The sequence below is a fragment of the Triticum aestivum genome, chromosome 2A (genome assembly GCF_018294505.1).
Source record: "Triticum aestivum cultivar Chinese Spring chromosome 2A, IWGSC CS RefSeq v2.1, whole genome shotgun sequence".
Classification (NCBI taxonomy): Eukaryota; Viridiplantae; Streptophyta; class Magnoliopsida; order Poales; family Poaceae; genus Triticum; species Triticum aestivum.
The window spans coordinates 722,222,715-722,250,133 of record NC_057797.1 but is presented as its reverse complement, the minus strand read 5'-3'; the positions used below and the strand labels follow the sequence as shown (position 1 = coordinate 722,250,133).

Below are 27,419 nucleotides of genomic sequence, written 5' to 3'. Positions count from 1 at the left end.
ATGTCCAGGCTGACTCATAGCGTTCCTGCCGCTGGTAGCCTCCATTGGAAGCACAGAAGGAAGGCACTCATTTGGAGGTTGAGAACCAGAACATGCATAAAATGGTATCAACCCCAACAATCACAAACGGAAAACAAAGTACTTACTATATACTCTGTCTCCGAGGACCTTCACATGGCAACAACCGCCACTATCACTAGTAGAAACAGGGCTTTGGTCGAAGCCTCGGTAAGGGCATTAATCCCGGTTCACTCACGAACCATGACCAAAGGGGGCATCAGTCCCAGTTCGTGAGGCTAGGACGCCGGCCGGGCCTCAAGACCCATTGGTCCCGGTTCGTCTGACACTTTTGGTCCCGGTTCCAGACACGAACCGTGACCAATGGGCCTCGCTCCTGGCCCAGCACCTTTAGTCCCGATTGGTGGCTGAAACCGGAACCAAATGTTGTCCTTTAGTCCCGGTTTTAGCTATAAACCGGGACTAAAGAGAGGCCTATATATACTCCCGCCCCTGCCCTTGAACAGAGCCACTGCTCTATTTTTTTGGCCGGCCGTGGGAGAGGTGTGTGGTGCTCTAGCTCACCTCCTATGCACATGAGGTGTTCGATGAAATGCCCGAGCCACACTTAAGATTTCTCCTCTCGAAGCTCCTTGTCCAAGCTCCATTTTCCTCAAGATTTGTCTAGATTTGACGGTCCATCCTGTCCCGCCCCCATCCTCACCGCCGTCGATCGCCCGCGCCGATCTCGTCACCGGCACCACCGTGGTGAGCCTCTTGTTCTTATCTTCTTTCTAAAAAAATGCTTACTTGTATGATTTAGGTAGATACTTGTATATTTTTCTTACTTTTATTATTGTTTGTTATTATATAGTGCGATGGTTTTAGTATCCGCCCACGTCAGCCCTTGTCCTGTCTATGATTCAGATGTGGTATATTATCTTTTATAACTATTTGTTTCATTTAATGTTTATGATAATTATGCCGACCAACATGACATAGATGTTTTTATCTAGGAGGTATGTGAACCGGAAATTCCAATCGACCCTCTTGTCGAGAGGTTAAATTTAGTTGAAAAAAAACAATTAATTGAAGAAAAAAATTGAAAATAATTGAGGAGGAGAAGATGGCAATGGAGTTGCATGTTGCGGATGCCGTTGATGATCACAAGATCAAGATGGATGCAATGCGCTTCAAGATTAAAAAGATTAGAAAAATGTCATTCATACTGAGGCTTGGTATCATTATGTCGTTGGATCAATTGTTACCTTAGTTGCGATTATGATCGCATTTGTTGTTGCATTTAAATGTTTTACATAGTTTCAATGTATGGTTTAATTAGATGCTCTAGAGAGCTATATGTTGTTCAATGAGAACTATGTATGAACTTTATGTATTTATTTTTTCAGTAATAATATTTGGTCCCTACTATACTTTGGTTTTAATATGATGATGAACTTCTATTAATTTGATCACTTCTTTATTTATGATGTTCTGTAATGGTTTTTGACACACTTAATTATATATAATGCACACAAATGAATCGGCAGTGGATGTACGGTGACAGACGCACCTCTAAGCCATGTTCTTTGGTGATCCGGAGAAAACAACATGCAGGAAAGTTGTTTTCTTAGCAGCATGCACCAGAGTGGAGTGAATGAATAAATTGCTCCGTATAGTATAGGCAGACAAAGATCATTCGTGGAGACGCACCTAAGGCCTATCAGAGAAGACGACGTCGGCGTCAAGGAACCTGTGCCAAATCCGGTGGCCGGATTGACCCAGAGCACGTTGAGCCGCAGAGCATGACGAAGAGTATCTTGGCAAAGTAGGCGCACGCTCACCGGCCACTGGTTGGCCAACCGTAGCACGACTGAGTCCTACCCGACAAGGCCTCCCGCTCCACCAGCATCTCCGTCCCCTCACCCTCGCCGCCTGAGTGGGATCCTTTGCAGGAGGTGGGTGCTTGGGGGAAAGTGTGGTCCAGTGCATAAAACTAAAAAAAGTTGAAGTAGAGATACATGTGTGGTGTGAGCCTTTATTTTATATTCTTTGATTATGCCCACTAGTGGTAGCTTACGTTGAGGAGAAAAAAAATCAATATAGAAGCCTCGAGCTACTTTTTTTCATGGGGCAATAATATCCACATGCCACCATACTTCATGCCCTTAGACAGTCAGACCACCCACCTTTTGCTATCTTTGGGGGAGAGCCCACTTTGTGGGTCGAATCGCTTTCAGTTTGAGAACTCTTGGCGGCTTCCACTTCCGGCCCTTCTTGTTTCAGGCCACCCACAAGCTGCAAGAGTAGCAACATCAGCATCGTCTTCAACACACACAAGCAAACACGACAACAAAAAGGGCGGAACAAAGGTGTCATCCGAACAAAACAGCCCGGATTGGTTGGTTTTGTAATACTCATTTTGGATAGTGCACATGCACGCAAGAAGAATGTATGTTCTTTGCTCTTCATTTCACTTGCCACTTTGTTGAGTAGTTTATTGTTATTTTCTTCATAGTTACACCGTTCCCATCGATCGAGCTACGCCATGTTCTTTGGTGATCTGGAGAAAACAACACGTAGGAAAGTTGTTTTTCTTAGCAGCATGCACCAGAGTGTAGTGAATGAACAAATTGCTTCCTATAGTATAGGTAGGCAGAGATCATTCGTGGAGACACACCTCAGGCTATCAGAGACGAAGGCATCAGCATTGAGGAACCTGTTCTCAAATCCGGTGGCCGGATTGATCCGGAGCATGTTGAGCCCGTAGAACGTGACAAAGAGTATCCTAGCGAAGTAGGCCCACGTCCCCGGTCGCTGGTTGGCCAACTAGAACATTGAAAGAACATGCGGTGCCCCCATGTTTGGTTTTGATAATTAATGACAATCTCTATGGACTAATGGTTTCCTTGAGTTATATTTGAAGATTTTGTCCATAGGCTTTTCTTGGAGTGCATGTGTTGATTTCAAGGAGAGTTTGTGTCGACCAAGGTGTTATTCAAGGAATTATCCAAAGATTGGTCATGTGAGAGTTGAGCTTATTGCAAGCATGTCTTGAAGAAGAAGATTGTGTGATCATTCATGTCTACCTTCAAGACATCATCCAAATGAAGAGAATTGGAAAGGTTCAAGGTTGATCAAGACTAAGTCAAGAGTGAATCAAGTTGATCAACTCACAAAGCGCAGAAGATGTACCGAGAGGGATCAAGTGATTCCATGGTATGGTAAGAATTGTCAATTACGCTTTGTGTACTAACCCATGGTCTTCGTGAGAGTTCTTTGTGGGGTTAGGTTGCGGTGTGCAAGTTCAAGTGGAGCATCACGAAGAGATCAAATGCTTGAAGCTTGTCGTCCTTTGTGGCGATAATGGACTTGTGAAGATGTGCGGAAGAGTGGCTCACCCATAGTGGAGTATGGGGGAGCAACCAACTAGTCTTTATCGAGTCAACACAATCAAGAAAGGTGGTCCAACTTGAGGGAGTCAAGATTGTCATCATCTAGCTCAAGTGGACCATGTGCAAGGCAAAGGTTTGCCCTTGATAGGTTTTCTATTTTACCGGTCTCATGATGGTAGTTGGGAGACCGGGTTATAGGATCGATTGCCGTACTATCAAGGGGGCTCTCGATGAGTAGCTTGATCGTATCATTTGTAGAGAGTTCAAACCATTGCATTCTTGCATCATCTTTCTTGGTTCTTGTTTGGTTCTCTTTGTGAGTCTTAGATCTTGTGGTCATCTTGATGACAAGCTTGAGTTCATCGAAAACAGAGTTCGCATGCATCTTCTATGATGTTTTCGATGTTGGAGGTTTTGCCGATTCTTCTTGGTTGGAGGTTTCACTCCTATTTTTGTTAGGCATACCTCCCCTGCGTCTTCTTACTACAACCAGTCGCTGTTTTGATGCTACTCGTCGTCTTGTTTCCAACAAGCTTGAGTTTGCTCAATTCGGAGCTCATATGCAGAAGTTATGGAAGTTCTGGTTTTCTTGAGTGTGGTTTTGTCAGGGTCCCAGCGATAGTACCGTGGTACCCAGCGGTAGTACTGCTGAGGGGTCACAAGTGGCAGTACCGCTCCGCAGCGGTAGTACCGGTGGTGACTCTGCAGCAGTACTACCGTTGGCTTACCAAGTCCCTACCGTGTCGATTCGAGGGGTCTTTTTCTGTGTCGGATTGTGCGGTACCTCGCTGCGGCAGTAGTTCGGCAGTACCGCTCCTTAGCGGCAGTACCGCCCTTCCTCCATGGTAGTACCGCCTGGTTCCCTCTTTCCCTTTACCCTTCGTTCTGCGCGGCAGTACCGCCGAAGGGAGCGGTAGTACCGCTTAACCCAGTGGTAGTACCGCTGTCTCCTGCGGTACTACCGCCCCAAGGTTCATGTTTTGTTGCTCCTTTTCTCTGTTTCTTCCACCTGAGCGGTAGTACCGCTCGTGTGCGGGCTGAGCACATAATGGTTGGATTTTTCCCCTCCTATAAAAGGGGGTCTTCTTCCCCAATGAACCTTATCCTTGGAGCTCGTGTTCTTCCCCCATTGTTGACCTTCTTCGAGCTTGCTAACTCTCAATCCCTCCATGGTTTCTTGTTAGTTTTTGAGGGAAAAGAGAGAGGAGATCTAGATCCACATTTCCACCAATCACTTTCTCCTCTATGTGAGGGGAACCCCTTGGATTTAGATCTTGGAGTTCTTTGTGTTCTCTTTCTTATTCTTCCTCTCATTTTCCTCCCTAGCATTAGTTGCTTCGGTGGGATTTGAGAGAGAAGGACTTGGGCACTCCGTGTGCCCTTGCCATTGCATTTGGTGCATCGGTTTGAGTTCTCCATGGTGATACGTGGAAATTACAAGTTGAGAAGCTTATTACTCTTGGGTGCTTGGTACCCTTGAGCTTGTTCCTCTTGGGTGCTTGGGCGCCCTAGACGGTTGTTGGTGTCCGGAGCTCAATCATTGTGGTGTAAAGCTCCGGGCAAGCGTCGGGGTCTCCAATTAGGTTGTGGAGATCGCCTTGAGCAATTTGACGGGTTTCGGTGACCGCCCCCAAGGGTTGCCAAAGTGTACGGGTTCGGTGACCGCCCCCAAGGGTTGCCATTTGTACAGGTTCGGTGACCGCCCTCAAGGGTCCCTTAGTGGAATCACGGCATCTCGCATTGTGCGAGGGCGTGAGGAGATTACGGTGGCCCTAGTGGCTTCTTGGGGAGCATTGTGCCTCCACACCGCTCCAAACGGAGATTAGCATCCGCAAGGGTGTGAACTTCGGGATACATCATCGTCTCCACGTGCCTCGATTATCTCTTACCCGAGCCCGTTACTTATGCACTTTACTTTGTGATAGCCATATTGTTCTTTGTCATATATCTTGCTATCTCATAGTTGCTTATCTTACTTAGCATAAGTTGTTGGTGCACATAGGTGAGCCTAGTTGTTGTAGGTTTTGTGCTTGACAAATTAACCGCTAGGTTTATTCCGCATTTGTTCAAGCCTAAACCGTAATTATTTTAAAAGCGCCTATTCACCCCCCCTCTAGGCGACATCCACGATCTTTCAAACATGATTGAGTCCTCCCCTACAAGGCCTCCCGCTCCACCAGCATGATTGAGTCCACCCCCCTCACCCTCGTCGTCCGAGTCTGCCTTGGCGGCACCAACCCTCGCAGTGGCGGAGACTGCACCTGGCAAGCTGCAGTTGCCTGGGCTCCCATGGTGCAAGTCCATGAAGCTCTAGTAGAGAAAATTGGGTTAATTAAAAGTTTGTTTAGGCAATGGGGGAGTGGAGCAACTCATGCTTGGGGATAGGGGCGGGGGTGGGCAGCAAATAGAAGGTAAAAAGAATGTGGAAAGTGAAGGCGAGGCGGAGGTGAGAAGGAGGTGTCGTCGACGGCGGCGGCCATCTAGGTTTACGCCATGGTGGGAGGATTCACTCGCTCGTGTGGGGAGAAAGGTGGGAGGGTTCACTCACTCGCGCCTGACTAACAGAAGAAAAAACGTGGGAGGACAGAAAAATCAGTGGGAGGTAGGCTTGACATGAAAAATAATCATGAATGGGAGCAGGGTAATGAAGCAAACAACTGCAGACTCCCCTTCAATTATAGAGATCGGAACCACCATCGAACCCAAAAAGAAACACTAGCACTGCCGCTCGCTTACCAACTAAAGAAGATAGATATGATCGAGTGCGTCGATTTGGAGCTCGAGCTCAGCTGCACCCATTATCTGGGTCGTTCGCTGCAGCCTGGGGATCTGGTAAAAGCCAGCTGGCCTGTCTGGTGCGAACGTTGGAAAATGAAGATACCATGTCAATACAGTAGCAAACAGTGCTCCACAAGTGGGGGTGGCCCAGTGGGGTGGGACGGACGTCGCGGCTCCTCGGAATGGGCCGTGGACTAGGAACGTTCGTTCTATAATAGGCCGTGGACCAGTACGTTAGTTTTTTTGTCTGGGCCTGGACCAGATAATGGGTCCATGATGGAGTACACTGTCTGAGCCGGTTGTCGGCCGGCGGGGCACCCCCCGTGCGCATGTTATTAAAAAAAGGTTGGAAACATTGTTGCCTTCCGGTGGTTCGTTCTAGACACACCTCTTCGCCGTTGAAGAACAAGACAGGATAGAGTTCGCCGAGGCTGCTGTAGCGGGCTGGCGCGGCCCGCGCCGTCAATGGTGCTTGACCGTTGCATTGGATGCGGGAGGAGAGCGAGGGAATGGAATTCCTACTTGATGCGGTCGACAGGTTCGTTTCCGTGCAGATCTGATATGTTCTTCTCCAAGCAGACTCGCCTAGATATGCATTCTGATAGAAGGATGCGAAATCTTTTGAGCCTGAAACGCCGTGGTGTATGCAGGTTCCCGGTGCGGGAGGAGTATGCCGACAATCTTGAACACCCAGATCCAGTCCCGCTGATGTACCTACTGGATAAGGTTACTGCTAACACGGCTGTTCACCAAGCGGATGATGATTCTGCGGCAGCTGAGATGTTGGGGGATGGTTTTCTCACCGAGGGGCAGGTGGGCGGCCAACGTAGACGTGAGGAATCTCCGACGAGGTCTGCCCAATCGACTGGCAAGGTAAATCCACAGGCCCCCGGCTGGACTAAAAGGTGAGGCTACTGAATCTAGTGTTACTGCCATCGCAAGTATATGCAGGATAGATATTCTGATTGATATTGATAGGATGAACCCCTTGAGTGTGGGTGCTGCGGGGCGGGGAAAATTACTTGTCGGACCAAAAGCTTTCTGAAATAGATAAATGGGAAGATATCCTAGTAAACCAGCAAGGAACAACTGTTGTTTGTAAAAAATTGGTGTTGTAATCATGATGGTTGATGAACTTGTGATTTGCCTTTGGAAATCAGGGAAAAAATGGTTACGAGAAAGGTAATGATAGGTTAACATGTTCACGAATGTAGTGGGAGGCCTGTCAATTGTTGCTGTTTTAATGTCTTTCAAACATTTCAACAGTTTAGCATTTTGAAAAATGTTTCAGGCTCCGTCTCGGGAGTGCACCACCCGACCGTGTGCCTTGTCCATCTAGGATGAGCGCCCTGGAGCTATCAATGCGCAAATATGCCGAGCAACCAGACAAGAGTGTGGTGCATCCTGAGCTAGGTCTCACTTTTGATTCACTTGGTGAGGCATATGATTTCTACAACTTGTATTCCTAGGAAATTGGATTCGGAATAAGATATGGAAAAAGCAGGCTAAATGCTGAGAGGAGGAAAACCATGCAGGAAATAGTATGTGGTTGTTCGGTGAGTGTGCTTTTAACTTAATGCTAAAATGAGAAAATAGGTTACAAGTTTAGTTTGGATGCGTATACGAAATTGATTGGATGGCATTGGAATTAATTCAATGTGTCACATGCAGGGTAAACCAGATGCCGAGAATAGCAGGTCATGCAGGTGCGAGTGCCCGGCTCTAATCAGATTGCTTCGTTCGTCAGACAATAGTTGGTACATAACGGAGCACCGGGCGAGCCACAATCATTCTATGTCGCTTACAATGGGAGAAAAAGTGCACTGGCCATCGCATAAGCACATAGACGTCTACACCAAAGACTTAATAAGGCAGTTGAGGGAGAACAACGTCAACCTAGGCAAGGTTTAGAGCATAATTGGTAGCTTCTTCGTTTCGGTTGAAAAGGTTCCATTCACTAAAAGGACACTCAGAAACATTTGTGGAAAGATTAGTCGCGAGCAAGCCGAAGATGATGTACGGAAGACACTGCAGGTGTTCGCCGACATCCGGTCGAAGGACCCTGACTTCTCCTATGTGGTTCTGGCTGAGAAGGACAGCAAGGTGAAGAATCTCATGTGGGCAACTAGGAGCAGCAGGATGCAGTACAGGTTCTTTGGCGACGTGGTGACATTTGACACCACGTACAGAACAAATCTGTATGACATGCCATTCGGTCTTTTCGTTGGAGTTAACAATCACTATCAGAGTATCATCCTGGCAGGAGTTTTGATGCGTGACGAGCAAGAGGAAAGCTTCGAATGGGTGTTTACAGAATTCATTCGCATGATGGGCGGACCTGCGCCAAAGACAATACTCACAGGTGAATGATTGATCACTAAATCTCCCTTGGCTTTAGATATGTTGTTTGCATCCCAACTCATTTTGCAACTGAATGAAAAAATGCACTATGAAATGATAATATGATACGGGCGAAGTGTGTACCGTTTATTGAATGTTTTAGTTCTGATTCAGAATGTTTTTTCCAATGAGCAGACCAATGCAGAGCTATGGAGGTTGCAATCAAGAAAATTTATCCAAACACTGTGCACCGATGGTGTAAGTGGCATGTTCTGAAGAAGGCGAAGGAAACACTTGGGCCGCTTTACACGAAGAAGAGTGATTTCCAGTCTGAATTTCACAAAGTTGTTAATCACATGATAACTGAAGAGGAATTTGAAACAGCATGGGACGGCCTGCTTGATAAGTACAATCTGAGGGGTCATAACTACATGACACAAATATATGAGACAAGACATAAATGGGCAAAACCATATTTCAGAGGAGTGTTCTGCGCAAAGATGACAAGTACACAGAGGAGTGAGAGCGCAAACCACATGCTGAAGTCATACATGCCCCCCGCCAGCCCGATGCACGTTTTCGTCCGTCAATACATGAGGCTTCAGTTCGACCGTGAGCATGATGAAAGCTACGAGGAGAAGAGAACAATGATTGTAAATAAGTTTCTACCATCTTGGTTGATGAAATTAAGTTTTTAATGATTTATAAGAAATAACTAATCTCGTTCATGCGAATGCTTCTATTGTGACAGGGGTGCGCAGTGCGGCGGACAAACCTTGCAATAGAGCGGCATGCAAGCAAAATATATACAAGGAATATGTTTGAGGAATTTGGACGCTTACTAATAGAAGCAACTGCATACAATGTTACTGAAAAAGAAAATATGAGGAAATATATAACTACTCACAATAATGCAGCCAAACGAGAGAAGTGGAGCAGGGTGGAGTATGAAGTTACAGTTAACGAAGACAGAACAATATTCACGTGCGAATGTGGTCAATTTGAGCACACAGGCATGCTTTGCTGCCATGCTTTGCGGGTAAGCTGCGAAACTTCATTGATGTAGACATTTTATTTGTTGCAACCAACACAAGAAGGCAATGTCTGATCAGCACTTGTGGCTTGTGGAAAAATGTAGGTGATGGAGATTCTACATCTTGATGAAATCCCTAGATATCATATCTTGAAAAGGTGGACAAGAGATGCTAGAGATGTACTACCGGAGCACCTGGCTCAGTACCAGAAAGACAAATCGCATAATTTGTCTTTCACGTACAGGCATTCAACATTATATTTTAAAGCCATGGAAGCTGTTCGGATGGGGGATGCAAGTGCTGCATGCTATGACTACATGAATTCTGGACTCGACTCCCTGCTGCGGGGTGGAGCACCTCTGGCGGCCGTGCGTGATGGATTGGCATTCGAGGATCGTCTAAATGACAATGGAAATGTTAGTGCAACGTGTAACGGCCAAAATGATAATGCAGTTCAGGAGGCTGAGCAATGCAACAGTGCTGTGAATTCTGTGGGCATGAATGAACTTCACTGCCTTGCAGCTCCGGAAAAGCGTAGAGGTGCTGGTAGGCCGACAAGCAGCAGGGAGAAGGCACCATATGAAGGGCTGAGTAAGAGAACCAGGTTCTGCAGCATTTGCCGGCGCGAGGGGCACAAGAGGACGACATGTCCAGAACGAGGGGATGCTCCGAAGAAGCCGCGGAAGCCAAGCAAGTGCAAGAACCGCGGAATAGAGGGGCACCGGCGGAACACATGCAAGAGGCCTCTTGGGTTTGCCGAGAGCTGAGCAGTGCAATCTCCATTCAATGACTCTGATTTCTTTTTTTCCGTGAGTCATGTATCTCATTTTCCTGATATTGCTTTGATGAGGCAAGGAGAAAAAAAGGGGTGATGCTGTGGGAAGAAAATGTAATTTGGTCTGAGATAAACTGTCCATGTTTTCAACAATGGTCGCGTGTGTCTTTGAACACATGTAAGAATTTATCGTTTCAAGAACAATTTTGTAGTTCCAATGTTTTTTAGAATAAGTGTTTCGCTCTTGTAAGGGCGAGAGACAATTAGGTCTGTTACCATACTTTGTTTTCTGGGGCAATATTTGATATTTGGGAACATATTCGTTTGAATCAGATGTAATTTGGGGGGGATGTCATATCTATATTGAGAGCTGATCTAAAACTGAAATTACATTTGCTGTACCATTTGTAGTGCGCTCTGGATGGATAGTGATGATTTACTGAATATGATTCGAGGGGAGCGCAACTTCAGAAGGCCATTTTAACTGAATGTGATGCTGAACCGGGGAAGTATCGTGGTTCAGAACTTGAGGCCTTTGTGTTTTCGGTATTTTCATGGCAAGTAAAAAACGTGTTGCGTGCCGACACTTGGACAACATGCATCCGTCAGGCGCGTGTTGGTCTGCCCGCCCTTCTCCAGGATTCAAAATTCAAACATTGACGACGTAACTGCAGTTATAGGCGCCCTGTTGCGTTAGCGGGTTGTGTTATAAAAACAGGGGCGACGGGCGAGCTGCTTTCCTTCGCCTACTCCTTGCACTACTAGCTCAGTTTGATTTGAAAAAAAAAACACTTCCCTGCATCCGATGGGCCTCTCTCTTGCTGAATCAGGGGCTAGTGGGACGACGAGAGGTGAAGATGGCGATGCCTCACTGACGTTGCCTGGTCTGGTAAGTGTTCCAACCCAGCAGTGCGTTCCTGGCTCGTCTCCGATCCGTTGTAAGGATAAAATCTTGACCGCTTGGTTTCTGAATGTGTTTTCAGGTACTGCAGCCGCCGTCTCCTTCCCTTGATAATTCAGCAGCTAGCGCGTGGAGCACCACGGCTATGGCGGGCGAAGATGACGACGACAATGGGGAGGTGAGTTGCGCTGCTCTGAACAACACATAAGAGTGCAGTCAAGATAAAATGTAAATTCGGGTGCCTTCAATCTCTATTGGTAGGGCGATGTCGTCCAAGGGGATATGCGCATGTCTTTGTCGCTGACCCAAGTAGAAGGGGCGCAGGACAAAGAAGAATCAATGGAGGAAGGATTCGGCGATTACGATCTATTTGAAGCTGGCGACTCGACGAACAGCAATGGAGGTTCGGTCATAAACGACGAACCTGAAATCCGGGGCGCGGAGGAGGGGGAAGATTCTTTCGATGAGGATGGAACTAGCAGCCGGTTGAGTAAGAGACGCCGCACGTAGAGTAGATCTAGCAGCGGTTCGATCTAAGTACTGGGTTTCGGTTAGTAGATTTATGAATCATCCACTGTACAGTGTCAATTTCCAATGGTTTGTGTTGCAATAATGAAAATGCGTGGTCACTTTCAGGAGCGTGCTATTTCTCCGGGTCGCAAAAAATCAGTATTTTCCTTTTTTTTTCCAAACAAGTTATTTCGATTCAATAAAATTGCAGAATGTCGAAAATATAAATTATACGAAAAAATGAATTTAAAACATGAGTGTACTATGGATTATGCAACCGATTGAGTATTCATGCATGACGTGGCAATAAGATGAGTAGGTCTTTTGAGGGGAGTGTTTAGTAACTACTGGATTAGGCAGCCGGAGCATCAAGAAAGCCAAAAACGGGCAAGCATATTAAATGGGGGGTTGGTGGTGGTGCGCATGCATGCCGTGCCCACCCAGACATGCAGGTGAGGCAGCCCGGCACTACCCATTATTCTCTCCTTTTGGCATGGACCGCGTCGACCAGTGATTGTACTGTTCCGACCAGAAGCAGTTCAGATAGCAAGCGTCTGTCCGTGCGGAGCCAAGTACACGGCTGCATCTCCTGTGCCCCGGCTAGCGAATTTATTATGTGGCCTCAGATGGGCCACGCTAATAAGGAGATGTGTAACTAAAAAAAGTGCGCATCTGCTCTCCGTGAGAGGTGATATTTCACGATGGGATCATATGTACGTGTAGCCACTCTCCGTCCTCTCCACCACAACTCTATCCCCACCACATCTCGTAGACACTATTCAAGGCAAACCAGATGTGGAGTCCGGGTGTTGAAGACGGCGACTGGTTCATCTGCGCCGGCACCAACGCAACAAGAGGTTAGGTTTCTCCATATGTCAATGCAATAGGTGGAGGCGCTGCTTTTCTGGCTTGCTTTTTTGATCTCCATCACCTCGGCTTTGCGAGTGGATTTCTGCTGGTTGGTAGTGTCTTTTTCTAACCCCCATCCATGATTGCCTTTCTAGGTTAGTGAGCATGGAACCACCGGATCCACCACGAAAAAGGAATCTGCCATGTGGACAAGGTGGTGGTGATGGACAGAAGAAAAAGCCACGATCCAGTGGGCCAAAGGAAGGATCCATCGATGGCGACGTCGCTGGTGGCGACGGCTCTCCACTCACCGCCCCCAATGCATCTGTAAGCTATTTTGGTACTCCCTCCGTAAACTAATATAAGAGCGTTTAGAATACTAAACTAGTGATCTAAATGCTCTTATATTAGTTTACAGAGGGAGTACATAGAAAAGGGTTTGGGCGTACAGCTGCGTTGCCATCCGGTTGCTCCATCTTTTCCTAATATTTATCATTTGACTTTCATTGATTCACATAGAAAAGGAGGGCTGACTTGTGAGGCTGGGTCAAATTTTTAATACAGGATGCGGCGGACGAGGGAGCGGAGATGGTCGGCCCTGCTGGACGGAAACTGAGACGGGGTCTGGTCAGTGACAACACGATAGAGGGTCTGTACATGCGCAGATCTCGGCGTAGGCGTACGCTCGTTCTTGTGCCCGGAGATACGGCCGCTGGTGGGGAAGTGATTCCAGTAGTGCCTCCGGTCCTTTCTGCAGAAAGTCACTTGCTGCGTGGTAGGGTGGTTAAATGTACCTGGAACTGCCATCAGATCCAGCGCTTAGGTATGAGGTACTACAGAGTAGTTCATAGGACTGGCATGGCAAGCTTGTTAACCACTGCATTTGATGGTGAGGCCGACAGGAGGTTCTACGCCTGGCTACTTGGTAGATTTAGGTGGGAAGACATGAGCTTCACCTTCCCTGACGGCCAGATTAGATACTTCACCCCCAGTTCCATCGTCAGAACATTGGATCTGAGAAACAGTGGCCCTAAAGTGAGTTTGGTTAAATTAAAAGCAAAAGAAAGGCAGAGTTTAGCTCTAAGAATCAGAACAATTCTTGGAATAGAGACAAGGAGCCATGCCAGGGATGGGGGATTGACTATTCGTGCAGTTGCTGATGCTATAAGTAGTATTATGAGCACTGGTGTGTACCCACGTCAAATAAGGGCTTTCGAGATTGCGTTCTCGCTATTAGCCGGAGGTACATATGTAGGCCCCGGACAGTCGTACACGTCGATCAATTGGGAGTTGCTAGCGTGTGTCATGTGCCATCGCGGTACTGGCAAGTTCGATCTAGCAGATTGGGTATTTGAGATCATCAGAGCAGCTGTCAAAAAACTACACAGAGATCTAGCAGCTGGGGTCAGAACTCTAATCGTAGGCGGGTGCCATTTGGCTCTCATTGTAAGTGTGACCAAAAAACATGCCTTGTCTTAACATGAACCATCTAGCGTGTTGCATTTGATAGGTATGTAACTAATTGTTCCCCCTTGATTGTTTGCAGCCATGGTTCTTCGACTGGATGGATTTCGGGCCAGATAGTGTAGAGCCGTACACCCTCCCCCGCATCAGCGTTTACACAAGGCCGATGTTCAGGAGGCTAATCTACCTTACAAGAGAGTACCCAACTATATTCACTGTAAGAGGTTTTTGTAGTTTTGCACTTAAGTAGCACATAGTAACAATGTAAAAAGCTTTGAAAAACGAGTTCGCGATCGTGGAGACTGATATTCACTCTAACTTGGGGTGTTTTTATCCGGCAGACAAGGCATGCTGATGCATTTGACCAGGTTAACAATGTCTGGCATGCCGTGGTTGGGGGGCCTGGAGGATTCCTGCGACATCCAGGTAATAGAGGCAGCAACATGAGTATTGCGTTGTAGAAAAAAAATATTGGTTCGTGAAATAAACTTGCTCACAAACTATTTACTGTCTTTTTGATGCAAACAGAGCAACTGGAGGCGCTGCGAGCAGCACATCAGCTTGAGGGCTGCGACAGCAGAGCAACGCGCTACGAACAGCCCATCAATATGAGTGGACAAATGCAAGCAGCAGAACGGCGAAACCAAAATTCAGTGCGGAGGTCTACAGCGAGAGAAGTTGATGCCAAAGGAAAAGGTATAGCAGAAGAAAGTTCAGACACATCAGACAGCGATAGCGATTATGAACCGATGGACCCAAGTGTTCGGCTAGGCCTTAATTTGATGAAGGCTGATAGGAGAGGTTTGTAGAAGTTGTATTTACATTAGCAGCATACAAAGCGAGAAGGATGTCCGTAATGTGTCGGTACTAAATTGCTCAAAAAATTTTGCAGGAAGACACACCCTAGTACAGAACGCGCCCACTGGGATTACAATTGGAGATGATGTAGGCCGATCCCGCGTTACAGGTAAGTAAATATAAGTGTGCGTGGACACAAACAATGTTAGCGGACATTCCATTTTTTCGACAGATATACTGTCAAATTTTTTTAGCCTGATGATATGATTGGAAACATTACAGCACCACGTAGCATGAACCGGCTCAGGCAACGGCTACAGCCTAGGATTAGCAACGGTGGTGACACATTGTCAACCATGGCACGAGACTCCGCTCAGACCTCGTGTAGTGCTGCAATGCTTCGTAGCAGGGGGGGACTACCTCAGAGCCGAGCTACAAGAACTCGAGGCTCAAGAGAAAGAAACCCTTGAATGTGAGTACAGAAACTTTATGAATGTACTAAGTTGAAAATGCAAGTATGAACCAAACGGCAGTAATGCATTTCGGCCTATAATTTGTGTTTCGCTGTTTTGGACAGACGGTGCAACTCATGGAATTCTACCATCTCGTAGAGGATCATCATCTGCCGCAGTTGATGTGCATGCTGACGGGCAATCAGTCACAGAAAGGAGGGAGCGTGTGCGGAGCTTATCTGCCGCTGCACTAGCTGTGGTAGAACAAGCAATTGGCAATCCAGAACTTTTTGAAGGTACATAACGTTCTTGTTAAGTTCATGGGTGAAGGATGACATAATATGAAGCACGTTGCTTGCATGCACGCAGGCATCTTTGAGCAGGCTCGGATGATGCTCTCAAACCTAGGGGTGGATGGGTACAAAGAAGGTTATTTATTTTAAAAAAATGATGCAGTTGAACTTTACGAATTTATTTTGGGATGCTAGCTAAAAACTAGAAATTGGCATTTAAATCCTCAATCGTGCAGATCATCGGACCGAGGTTGATGGGAATGGGGGCAACACGGCACAGATAGCTGATGATGATCGCATAAACTGGGAAGAGCTGGAACATAGCAGCCAGGAGCACCGTCAGCATAATGGTGTTCCAACTTTGGGGGAGGTGATTGTAGATGACAACAACCTAATAGCGCTTGTGAATGCAAGTGAGCAGGCAGCGGCAAGTCGCAGTCCGTTTTGTGAGAATGTGAACAACATAGACGGAAGGAATCTACTGCCAATGTTTGATGAGGACGGTAATTGTTTGCTAAGCTCATGTATTGTATTTGTACGAAAGGCAATTAACATTTTGATTCCGTCCGAGTAAATTTCTGACCTGGTTGTGCAGATGCAGACGACGAGTCATCAGATGTACCACCAGGGGTGCCTACTGATTACATGATAGATGAAGATGAATCAACGGGTATGATGTTTAAATAATGTATGTGTAATAAAATAGTTCGCAAGATGTTCACCAAGATTGTGTGTGTTTCAGACTTGGATGAAGAGTTCCTTGCCGTGGCATCACAAGTGCCAATCGACTACATGGAAGAAGTTGATCAAAGTGATGATGGATCAGATTTAGTGGGATTAAATAATACAACTGATTATCTAGCTTCCTCTAACACATGCATCCGGTGGATCGGGTGGATAAGAGGTCTCTTACTACTATCATATCTGTATTAAACATGTTGCTGTCATGTGAAAGAAAAAATTTATAGAATACTGTCAATAACTAACCTGGTTTTTGTGCAAGTTGCAGCCGTGCTTGTAGTTGGAAGCGGATGGGAAGGAGATGAGTTGGACGAAGACCCACCGTTGAACGGCCTCATCTTGCTAGGCTGGCATGGTGTTGATGACAATTCAGATGGTGAACGTGATGGCAACAAGAAACGTTCCCTTGAGCAACGGAGGACCCGGGCACATGTCTTTGATGTTCCTCCAACCTGTCGTCCCGGTCATTCCTTTCATCGTGATAATGGAGGTGAATGCCGCAAAAGCATAGCTTGCATTTAGTGTATGCCTCTTGTCATTCATTTGATTCCTAGTGAAAACTGATGATTTGGTCGTCTGATGCAGATATGGATGACAGTGTAGCTCGTCGAAGCGGATTGTCCTCCGTAGATGGTGGTAAGGCATCGACATTACAACAAGCTGTCCTCAAGTACCTTCACAGTTGTAGCAGTGCCAACGAGGGTGGAAACAGAACTACAACTGCACATGGGAGTAATGCACACCATGTGAGCTCGTCGGAAGCAATTGCAGCCCCTCCTACGGCTGCCAGGGACGTCAGCCATACAGAGCAGCAAGAAGCAGCTCGAGTACATGTGTTGGATGTGCAAACAAACTGCCATCCTGGTCCTTCTTTCCGTCGGGAAGATGGAGGTAAATCGCCAGAAATGTGAACCTGATATCTCAATATGAATTTCGTTTTCCCTTTTAATGATTGTCGCAAGTGACTATGTCGCACAGATGGCGGTGACGGCAAGGGTAGAGCAAAAGGTTTGGAGACTGGGAGCGCTGTTACACTGACAAGGTTCCAACAAGTTGTCCTGGAATATCTGCGGAAGTGTGGCATCAAACACACAGTTAGCACCAGGGGGAAGACACATAATCCATAGCATATTGATGCACACAAGACTGTGAATGCAACTGACAAGAAAGATTGGGGTGATAAGTACCCCCCCTCAGTTGGGTTGAACCATTCAGAGCCCAGCGATGGATGCATTTTGAAATTCAATTCTAATTTGCTTGCATGCAAAGGACCGATACTGAATAGGTAAGCATTTAAAATTCCTGGCCTCATTCTTTCGGTGCATAAAAGCACAAAAAAATACTGAGAAATGTAACAACATTTATATGCAGGAAATGGGTTAAGCACTACGATCCAATACTTGCAGTTGCATCTGGGCAAGATATCAAGGATGAATTGACGCCAGGAGGAGAGATAACAATGAACATGTGGAGGTGTGTTCAACGCATGCTGCACGAGAAAGATAATGGCATATACCGCGGGTGGATGGATAGATTCAGAGGGCTGTTCGACCCCAAATTTGTTGTGAGTAAAACTACAACTTGAAAAGTTTGTACTTGATGTGAGTAATAGTTACTATACTATCGGACAGCGCTGATAAAATCTGTACTTTTGAAATTACAGGATGAGGTCTGCAGGGATGATGGAGAAACTTACTGGGGTTACATCGAGGATATGATGAATTCAGATAAGGCTGTGTACAGGATTGACTGGCTAAAAAAAGGTGAATTTGCACTAACAGCTCGACGCCCAAGTGTTATAAACTATTGTCTTAACCTATAACTGACAAAAAATATTGGTGGACAGTTCTGGTTCCCGGTCGATTATATGGACTGTTGGTCGATGTACTTGCTGGATAAGGATGAAAAAACGGTGATGGTCCTGGACCCAACCGAGACAGATGAAATGGATGAGATGAAAATCAAACATGAAGGCCGTGCAAAAAAATTCCAGAGGAGGTTCTATTCTCTTTTCAACAATTTCTACGGCAACGGCTTGATTGAAACTGAAGGATGGACATTCAAGTATCCACTACTGGCACAGCATGCGCCATGCAGCAGGTATGCTCACCCCCCTATCGGATGAGTGCATTATAAACTTTGAAGTTTACTAATTATGGAGTACTGACACAAAAACTTAAAATGCCAGAGAGGAAAGTGGAATCTACATCGCACACTACTACACTGAGTTCACCGGGCTGTACCTCCGTTCATCGCTGACCCAGGTTAGTTCTTGCAAATAAACAAATGTATATGCCTAGTGCAAAAATCCATATGAAGATGTCTAAGTTATTCAGTCCACAAAAAAAAGGGCAACCTGGTGCATGTAGCTCCCGCTTGCGCAGGGTCCAGGGAAGGGTCCGACCACTTTGGGTCTATAGTATGCAGCCTTTCCCTACATTTCTGTAAGAGGCTGTTTCCAGGACTTGAACCCATGACCTCATGGTCACAAGGCAGCAGCTTTACCACTGCGCCAAGGCTCCCCTTCTAAGTTATTCAGTCCACAATTGAAAAAATAATTGTAACTGATGCTGCTTTGGTTGCTTGCATTTAGGGGCAGATAGACCGTCTACGGGCGAAGCTAGCGTACGAGATTGTGACGATGAAAGGGAACAAAGGGGACATCCCAGAGTTCGTGTATGACGTGATCATAGATTGAGGAGCAACAATGCGGTTTGGGTGACTACGTAAGAGCGAACGCAGCCTAAGAAGGCCTTCTGCTAGTCATCGTGTTACTGCTAAAAGTGCAACAAGTGCGTCGCCGTATCGTTTTGGTTCGAGTATGGTCCCATGGATTGCAAAAACCTAGCATGATGTGAGCGATCTATGGGTGTAATTCGGAACAAGTGGTATGTAAAACCTAAATAGCGATTAAGACCTAAGTGGAACGAATGTGATGTATGTATGCACTAAGTATCTGAAATCACACCTGCGCCTTGTGGATTTCAGTTATGCAAGCTTGCAAGAGTTGTTGCTTTGTATTTGACGTGAATACATTATGGCTGCGCGAGACGGAATGGTTGAACGAGTTCATAACTTTATGGCTGGAAGCTGATAACTCCACTTAAGTAAATTTGGTGGCTTGCAAAAATTACCACGGCAAAAGAAAATCCCTAGGTAAGAACTAATATGTTTCCACTTGAGTAGCATTTGGCGTCGAAAAAACTGGTGAAAAGAAAACAAAGAGTCGGAACTTCGGGGCTTGGGACACTGCAGTGTGGACTAGTAAGTGAGACAAACTTCATTGACGATTGTGGCCGAGTAAGCATGCTTAATATACCACATTGCAGATCATACGGTCTGATCGGAAAAACGTAGTACTTCGGAGTCCTATATTAATATCAAAGTGATCGTAGTTGCGCTAGGCATTTGGAAAAAGGGTAAAATTTAATGTATGTAGAAAATGGACACATTGATGTTGCGTGCTGTAAGAGCATGAATAATGTTAGTTCGTGATTAGGACTTTACGTGTTGGACAAGTAATGAACTTCGATGCAAAGTGGGGAAAAAGGCTCGGATCGAATTTGCAGGACTTGAAATAGTCGAGACTGTCCGGTTGGATACTAAGTGTAACCCGGGATTATACATGATTTTTTATTCTTGTTTTTCCGTGCTGCCGCCATAAGATGGAATGTTATGGTTCGGTGGTACAACGTCACCTGAAAAAGGTTTGATCGTGCAAAATTACGGCACTCTGAAATTTGAATTTTGTGTGCCGCTCATGAGCTTGGATTGAGGCAACATTTTATAGCAGCTGAGGTAACATAGTCAGGTGTTCCAAGGAAATGCGATAACTAACAGTATGGATGCACATACTTCGGTGGATAAAAAAAGGTATTGCCAATTAAAAAGGAATATACGCTGCACGATTGAATAGCTAAGACAAATGGTCCGTATTATATTAAAACAAGTTAGTTGCTGATGGAAAATCTACGAAACGAGCATGGCTGAACGCAACGGTGGCGACCGTTACATACATTGGGTCCCTGGTTCTTGGTGAACGGAAGAAAAAACTACTTAGGGTACATGATTCAAATATCTAGGTTCGCAGGTTCGAATGTGACAGCTGGTACCACACACATCACGTTGATAAAATTATTTAAAACTTAAATCGATGTGCCCTTTACCCGGAATGGATTGAATCAACCCATGAGTCCGTTGGTGCCAGGACAGTCCAGAGTGCCTCATGCGCCAACTTTGATGAGTTCCCCTGCAGCTTGATGCACTCATGAAGTGCTTGCCTTTTGGTTCTGCCAGCATTGAACTGTCCAGAAATACGGGAGAGTGTATTATCATCAGGATGTGATACGTAAATCAACGTTGCTGGAGGCGTAACGACTACGGTGGACCTAAAATCATAAAAGAAGAAAAATGAAAGAATGGGGAAAAAAGGGTAACCTTGGTCAGAGGTATTTTGAGCTTCTGGCCATCATAGTGCCTAACTATATGGAGTACCAGTTTCATCTCTGTTCGTAAGTTAGCCAAAATGGATCAGAGATTTGTAGAGGTAGAAGCATGTTTGAGTTCATAAACAAATGTAAAACTCCTGGAGCAGGGTAGCAAGCAATGTATTGCACTGAATTTGCGATGAGCAGCATTAAAAAAAATCTTACCTGGAAAAGGTTTCTTGAGCTATTACGGGGTATTTGGTAGCCCACTGTCCGTCTTGCGTTGGCCACCCAGCATAATACTCGTTAAGGCATTGGAAAAGTGCGTGATGTAGCTTCCAGACAACCATCTCGAGCTTATCTCGAGTTGCGTCGTGTGGACCTTCACCCCTGATGAGCGGGTCGAGTACATGGAGTTTCCTTGACATCATGTCCCACATGATCACTATCCAGCCGTCCTCGAGTGGGACAGGCAGGAAGAACTGACACAAGAACACAGGTGTTTGAACCGAATCATACATTTAAGTGACAAAAGTTTGCAAGAGGGATTGTTTATTCAAATAGGAAGTCAGCAAAAGTGAAAGGTAGTATAGCATTAAACTGGGATTGGGGGAAATTATTTGTAAACGTACCATCTGGCATGATGTAATGTCATATGGGATGTCGTTTCCAACAAGCTGCTTCTGAATTGATATGTTTGTCAAGTATTCGTGGTCAGCGAGAACGATGGTCTTCAATAGAAAATTGCATGCAAAAAAACATGATTATAGCCAGTGTCATTATGTTCTTCTTGACAACAAGAGGTAAATACAAAATTACGCGGCAAGCGTGTGAGTGGCTGTTATACCGCAAATTCAGGTTCCATGTTGTGCCTCCAATTCATGTAGGGGCACTCCGAATTGGCTTCCTGATCGGACTGAGAATACCTTCTCATGATTATAGAGGCAAGCTCATGGTGAAGGGGGCGCGATCCAATTAGCTGATCAAGCATAGCCATCCCAGTAATGCGGATAAGCCTGGGACTGGCGTGTACAATGTAGTGCCTGCTTATGACAAAGTATACTTAGGTTGGACAACATGTTGGGCAATGAGATTCAGCATTCAAAAAAATGTTGCTGGCAAAAATATGGATAAAGTTTATGAATGAAAATCAGCGCGACTGTCGAGAATTGAACAAAAAGGAGCGCCACACGGATAGAAAAGACACACCTCAAGAGATCTTGCTGTGACAACTCCAAAAAATGGGCAGCAATAAGGTCCGCTGTTGGTGGATGTGGGGGATGCGGCGCAACTCCCCTGCACCACAGATCAGTTGCGAAGCCGTGCTGGAATATGTATTTCCTCTTCTGAAGGATGTTGGAACATTGGCCAAATACAGTTATAGGAGGGTTGGCAGGAAGGTCAGCATACATTTCAGCGATAGACATGAGGCAAGACTTGAAGTGATTGATGACATTGAAAGAAGCTGCTGACGTCGTTTTTTTGCTGTTAGACACGGAGTCATCCATATTGGCGGAATGCTTGCGCGAAGAGACGTTCTGTGCGATAGGCGATGTGGCTGTAACAATTAAATGGGAAAGGTGCGTGAGTATTAGGTGATCTGAGATCCGAAAAAACTAGAAAGCACGCACACAGCGACGTGCACAAGCGGGGTAGAAACTAATTTGATAACTTGGGCTGATAAATTATACGTATCAATTTGCAGACCTTTCGTTGCTTGTAGTAAAAACAGTTATAGGAAAGGCTAGAATATAATACAGAAACAAAGACAGAATATCAAGTGGAGACTAACCTTCGGATTCAGATAGTTCTAGCCTTTTACCCTGAATTTTGTGAGCAGCCGGCGTGGTAAACCGTACCGATTTGGAATTAGCAGTGCCCGATGAGATGGAAAACAAAAAAGGTATATTATGTGGCATATGGAGGGATAACGCCGGCATATAATGGATAACATGAATAGGAATTTATTGCGACCTGAGGCAGGGCAGTCAGTGAAACCACGCACGCGGCAACACACACAGCGGGTAGAAACTGAGTTGATTACTTGGTCTGAAAACTTGTACATATCCATTTGCAAACCGTTTCTTGCTTGTAACAAAGCCTGCTGGATTGAATTGCTGGCTTGTGTCAACTGCATAAGACCCCTTGCATACTGTTGTTTCATAATCATTGTGATCTCGTCCGCTACCTGCAAAGCAGAAACACGAGTCTTAGATTCAATGCGAAAAAAAATATATTAAGAAGTGTAGAAGTAACAAAAGCATAAATGATGGACGACATACAAGATGTGGGTACTTCTCACGCAAGTACTTTGCAAATTCCATTGGACCAGGAGCTGCAGAAGATGGCATTGCTGCGTCAGTGTTAATCTGATGGCCAGCGTCGCGATCTGGTAGGGGAGTTGTGTATGGAAGGGTTCCTATTGCAGGCGTGGCACATCCCCGCAGCGGCCTTCTACTCGTTGATGACGACGGAACAGATGATGGAAACTTCTGCCGTGTGTAGCAGACCGTCGCCGCATCTCTCAGCTGTGGTAGATAAAAAATCATGGTGGCGGGATTTAGCATTTTTAAATTTTCGACAAAAACATCAGAGAATATCGTAAAAAAAAGGTGTGTTGATCCATAAAAAATGTAGTACATTTGCATGAGAATATGAAGTAACTCCTTTCACTGGATCAGCGGCCATAATCAGCATTTTACGAAATGACTCAGGGTCAAAGTCAGATATCCGTGGGATCACGTTATGAGGCTTGTTGAAAATGCCGAGATCAAGGTTGTCCAACAAGAAAATCTGCGTAGTAGCCAACATGTCGATCAATGAAACGTATAACAAAAACAGAATCTGACATAACTTGCTGTGCTAAAATAATCACTTGCCTGGAAGAAAAAATGGCAGCCCGTTAGATTGGTGGACTGATTGTTGGCCAGCATGTCACTCTTCAGCTTCTTGACTGTGTCCAGAAGTTGTACCAGTACATACTCGCACCAATTGAATTGAACTATGGCCTCCGTATTTGCAATCGCCCCCCAGTAGTCGATGGTGGCGTAGTTGTGCTTAGTAGTTGGTGCTAGTACATGACCCATAACAAAGATAACAAAAGCAATCTGGAAACAATCCTTCTCCAACTTGCTTGAATTCTCATTGATATCGCGCAACAAGAAATTTTCTGCAGCTCGCAAGCTATGAACTCCAGTTTTATCCATTTGAAGTGTTGTCTTTATGAAATGAACAGCTTCAGGATTGATGATTGCATCCCTGCCTTTCCACTGCGGTGACCCCATGGGATCCCAAAAACCTTGTGGACATCCTCGGGGAAAAACCTGAGTACCTTGTTATCCCTAAGTTTAATCTCCCTACGGCTCACGCTGACTCTACTCATTATCCAGGCGCTACACTTCAAACTCAGCTTCTGCATGGCTGGGAGCTTCAGCATACCCCCAAAACCAATCTGCTCTACTAACCATTTCTTGTAGTCGTCAAACTTCTGAATGACACTAGCTGCATGCTTGACAGAGATGCGTGATGTAGGCGCAGGTGGATCTGCCGACTTAGCAGTTGAAGATGAGCCCTCCGGGTGAGCAACAGGGCAAGGCGCAGCAGCGTGAGCGACGTCCTTACCATAACGAGCGTCGCCTGCTCCACAGCTGCCGGACTGCGAACTACTATCATCCTACGAGCAAGAAAAAAAAGGGGGGAATGGAATTTTCAACCCGCACAAGATTCAGATCCAGGCAAAAATCGCTCTATGGAACTAGATCTAAATAGATGGATAAAAAAAGTAGGCAAAATCTGCAACTTACCATGGTGGTGATGCCTACAGCGAATCAAGCCAGGGGTGAATTTGCGCCGGGAGCGAACCGTAGATTAGCTGGTACTGCTCTCCGGCGGCGGGTTGGGACGACATGGACAGGAAATGAGTGCTGGTGTGGGTGAAACCGTGAGATAGGGATATAATGCGTGCTCAATGGAAATGACGGGTATACCCCCTCAAAAAGAAAAAAAATAACTGAAACGGTGCGGCGGGGGGCGACGCGTGGACTGGGACGTGTTGGCTTATCAAAGCGGCGAACCTCTACTAGACGTTGATATGTCACAGTTGGATCGGACAGACTGAGTGGTTTGGACGTGCGTGATGCATGCTTTGATGTTAGACAACATGGCAGCTCCGCTTAGGTGCTGATTCGCACACATTATATGTCAATGAGAGTGTCAGCTAAACAAACCCCGTTGCACAGGAGATGTAAAAAATAATACAATCTGAAACCAGCGAAATAATATAATAGTGGGAGCTTAATTCAGGTCTGACAAAGCATTACATATTTGGATGTTGATTAGCACAACAGCTGTAAAATCTAGGCCGTCGTCTTAAACAGGCTTAGCGGTAAAGGGGGCCACCCTTGCTTACACTAAGAAATTTAAAACTTGCATAGCGCGCATAGCGAGCTATTAATTAAGGAGTGCCCTAGCAAACCTACAGACATTACTTAGCTAACACAACCATTAGCACCAGAACAGTAAGCATGATGTTCACTGCTGCCATAAGAATGGCGACTGCAGCTAGGCCTTGTGCGCCATAAGCTGCTCCGACTCCGGCAGCAGGCCTCCCAGCGTCAGCTACGATATTGTTGCCCGCCGGGGGGAGATGCTGCATCGGATCTTGGATCCGCGGCTGCGGCTGCATCTGCGGCTGCGCAGGCAGCTACATCTGCACCTGCGCATGCGGCTGAATCTGTGCCTGGATCTGGGGCTGGATCGCAGCAGGAACCAGCTGAGCAGGACCATTGCCCTGCTGGGGGGCGAATCCAAACCCGGGTGGGTGCCATCCTGTTGGAAATATGCCCTAGAGGCAATAATAAATTGATTATTATTATATTTCCTTGTTCATGATAATCATTTATTATCCATGCTAGAATTGTATTGATAGGAAACTCAGATACATGTGTGGATACATAGACAACACCATGTCCCTAGTAAGCCTCTAGTTGACTAGCTCGTTGATCAATAGATGGTTACGGTTTCTTGACCATGGACATTGGATGTCGTTGATAACGGGATCGCATCATTAGGAGAATGATGTGATGGACAAGACCCAATCCTAAGCATAACACTAGATCGTGTAGTTCGTATGCTAAAGCTTTTCTAATGTCAAGTATCATTTCCTTAGACCATGAGATTGTGCAACTCCCGGATACCGTAGGAGTGCTTTGGGTGTGCCAAACGTCACAACGTAACTGGGTGGCTATAAAGGTACACTACGGGTATCTCCGAAAGTGTCTGCTGGGTTGGCACGAATCGAGACTGGGATTTGTCACTCCATGTGACGGAGAGGTATCTCTGGGCCCACTCGGTAGGACATCATCATAATGTGCACAATGTGACCAAGGAGTTGATCACGGGATGATGTGTTACGGAACGAGTAAAGAGACTTGCCGGTAACGAGATTGAACAAGGTATCGGGATACCGACGATCGAATCTCGGGCAAGTATCGTACCGATAGACAAAGGGAATTGTATACGGGATTGATTAAGTCCTTGACATCGTGGTTCATCCAATGAGATCATCGTGAAACATGTGGGAGCCAACATGGGTATCCAGATCCCGCTGTTGGTTATTGACCGGAGAACGTCTCGGTCATGTCTGCATGTCTCCCGAACCCGTAGGGTCTACACACTTAAGGTTTGATGACGCTAGGGTTGTAAAGGAAGTTTGTATGTGGTTACCGAATGTTGTTCAGAGTCCCGGATGAGATCCCGGACGTCACGAGGAGTTCCGGAATGGTCCGGAGGTAAAGATTTATATATGGGAAGTCCTGTTTTTGGTCACCGGAAGAGTTTCGGGGTTTATCGGTAATGTACCGGGACCACCGGGAGGGTCCCGGGGGTCCACCAAGTGGGGCCACCAACCCCGGAGGCTTGCATGGGCCAAGAGTGGTGAGGGACCAGCCCCTGAGTGGGCTGGTGCGCCTCCCACAAGGCCCAAGGGGCAGCTAGGAGGAAAAAGGAGGAAACCCTAGGCTTAGATGGGCCTAAGGCCCACCCTAGGGGGCGCCTCCCTCTCTCCCCTCTTGGCCGCCCCTTGTTTCCCATCTAGGGCTGCCGCCCCCCTTAGGGGTGGGAACCCTAGAGGGGGCGCACCCTCCTCCCTCTCCCCTATATATAGTGAGGCCTAGGGCTGCCCATAACACGCGATTTGATCTCTCTCATTGGTGCAGCCCTCCCTCTCTTTCTCCTCTCCCGTGGTGCTTGGCGAAGCCCTGCAGGATTGCCATGCTCCTCCATCACCACCACGCCGTTGTGCTGCTGCTGGATGGAGTCTTCCTCAACCTCTCCCTCTCTCCTTGCTGGATCAAGGCGTGGGAGACGTCACCGGGCTGTACGTGTGTTGAACACGGAGGTGCCGTCCGTTCGGCACTTGGTCATCGGTGATTTGGATCACGACGAGTACGACTCCATCAACCCCGTTCACTTGAACGCTTCCGCTTAGCGATCTACAAGGGTATGTAGATGCACTCTCCTTCCCCTCGTTGCTGGTCTCTCCATAGATAGATCTTGGTGACACGTAGGAAAATTTTGAATTTCTGCTACGTTCCCCAACAGTGGCATCATGAGCTAGGTCTATTGCGTAGATTCTATGCACGAGTAGAACACAAAGTAGTTGTGGG

The 27,419-nt window shown here is 46.3% G+C and overlaps 3 protein-coding genes across 9 annotated transcripts; 2 read left to right on the top strand and 1 right to left on the bottom strand.

Annotated features, from left to right (window-relative positions):
- The first annotated feature begins 6,547 nt into the window (after positions 1 to 6,547).
- Positions 6,548 to 10,660, top strand: LOC123190558 (protein FAR1-RELATED SEQUENCE 5-like). 3 transcript variants are annotated; one of them, XM_044603230.1, is made up of 7 exons: positions 6,548 to 6,708; positions 6,821 to 7,043; positions 7,462 to 7,726; positions 7,842 to 8,532; positions 8,706 to 9,163; positions 9,262 to 9,549; positions 9,649 to 10,660. In XM_044603230.1, exons 4-7 carry the CDS (start codon positions 8,286 to 8,288, stop codon positions 10,309 to 10,311), a joined length of 1,656 nt encoding a protein of 551 aa, XP_044459165.1. In that variant the 5' UTR covers positions 6,548 to 6,708; positions 6,821 to 7,043; positions 7,462 to 7,726; positions 7,842 to 8,285; the 3' UTR covers positions 10,312 to 10,660. The 3 variants fall into 3 exon arrangements, with proteins under 3 accessions (XP_044459165.1, XP_044459164.1, XP_044459163.1); XM_044603229.1 differs by having other exon boundaries at positions 6,821 to 7,075; XM_044603228.1 differs by having other exon boundaries at positions 6,821 to 7,726.
- Positions 10,661 to 11,073: 413 nt separating this feature from the next.
- On the top strand, positions 11,074 to 11,836 carry LOC123190559 (uncharacterized). Its single transcript, XM_044603231.1, has 3 exons — positions 11,074 to 11,208; positions 11,303 to 11,398; positions 11,482 to 11,836. Exons 1-3 carry the CDS (start codon positions 11,125 to 11,127, stop codon positions 11,728 to 11,730), a joined length of 429 nt encoding a protein of 142 aa, XP_044459166.1. The 5' UTR covers positions 11,074 to 11,124; the 3' UTR covers positions 11,731 to 11,836.
- Positions 11,837 to 13,999: 2,163 nt separating this feature from the next.
- Positions 14,000 to 24,698, bottom strand: LOC123190557 (uncharacterized). Of its 5 annotated transcripts, none has more exons than XM_044603222.1 (16): positions 24,558 to 24,698; positions 23,634 to 24,427; positions 23,395 to 23,547; positions 23,037 to 23,282; positions 22,729 to 22,942; positions 22,547 to 22,633; positions 21,964 to 22,312; positions 21,602 to 21,797; positions 21,387 to 21,485; positions 20,980 to 21,236; positions 20,765 to 20,832; positions 20,494 to 20,630; positions 16,574 to 17,394; positions 16,309 to 16,374; positions 16,170 to 16,223; positions 14,000 to 14,456 (listed from the first exon to the last, which is right to left on the bottom strand). In XM_044603222.1, the coding sequence occupies exons 2-11, from the start codon at positions 24,036 to 24,038 to the stop codon at positions 20,805 to 20,807; spliced, it is 2,034 nt and encodes a 677-aa protein (XP_044459157.1). In that variant the 5' UTR covers positions 24,039 to 24,427; positions 24,558 to 24,698; the 3' UTR covers positions 14,000 to 14,456; positions 16,170 to 16,223; positions 16,309 to 16,374; positions 16,574 to 17,394; positions 20,494 to 20,630; positions 20,765 to 20,804. The 5 variants fall into 5 exon arrangements, with proteins under 5 accessions (XP_044459157.1, XP_044459160.1, XP_044459159.1 ...); XM_044603225.1 differs by having other exon boundaries at positions 16,170 to 16,220; XM_044603224.1 differs by lacking the exon at positions 16,309 to 16,374.
- Between the last annotated feature and the right edge of the window lie 2,721 nt (positions 24,699 to 27,419).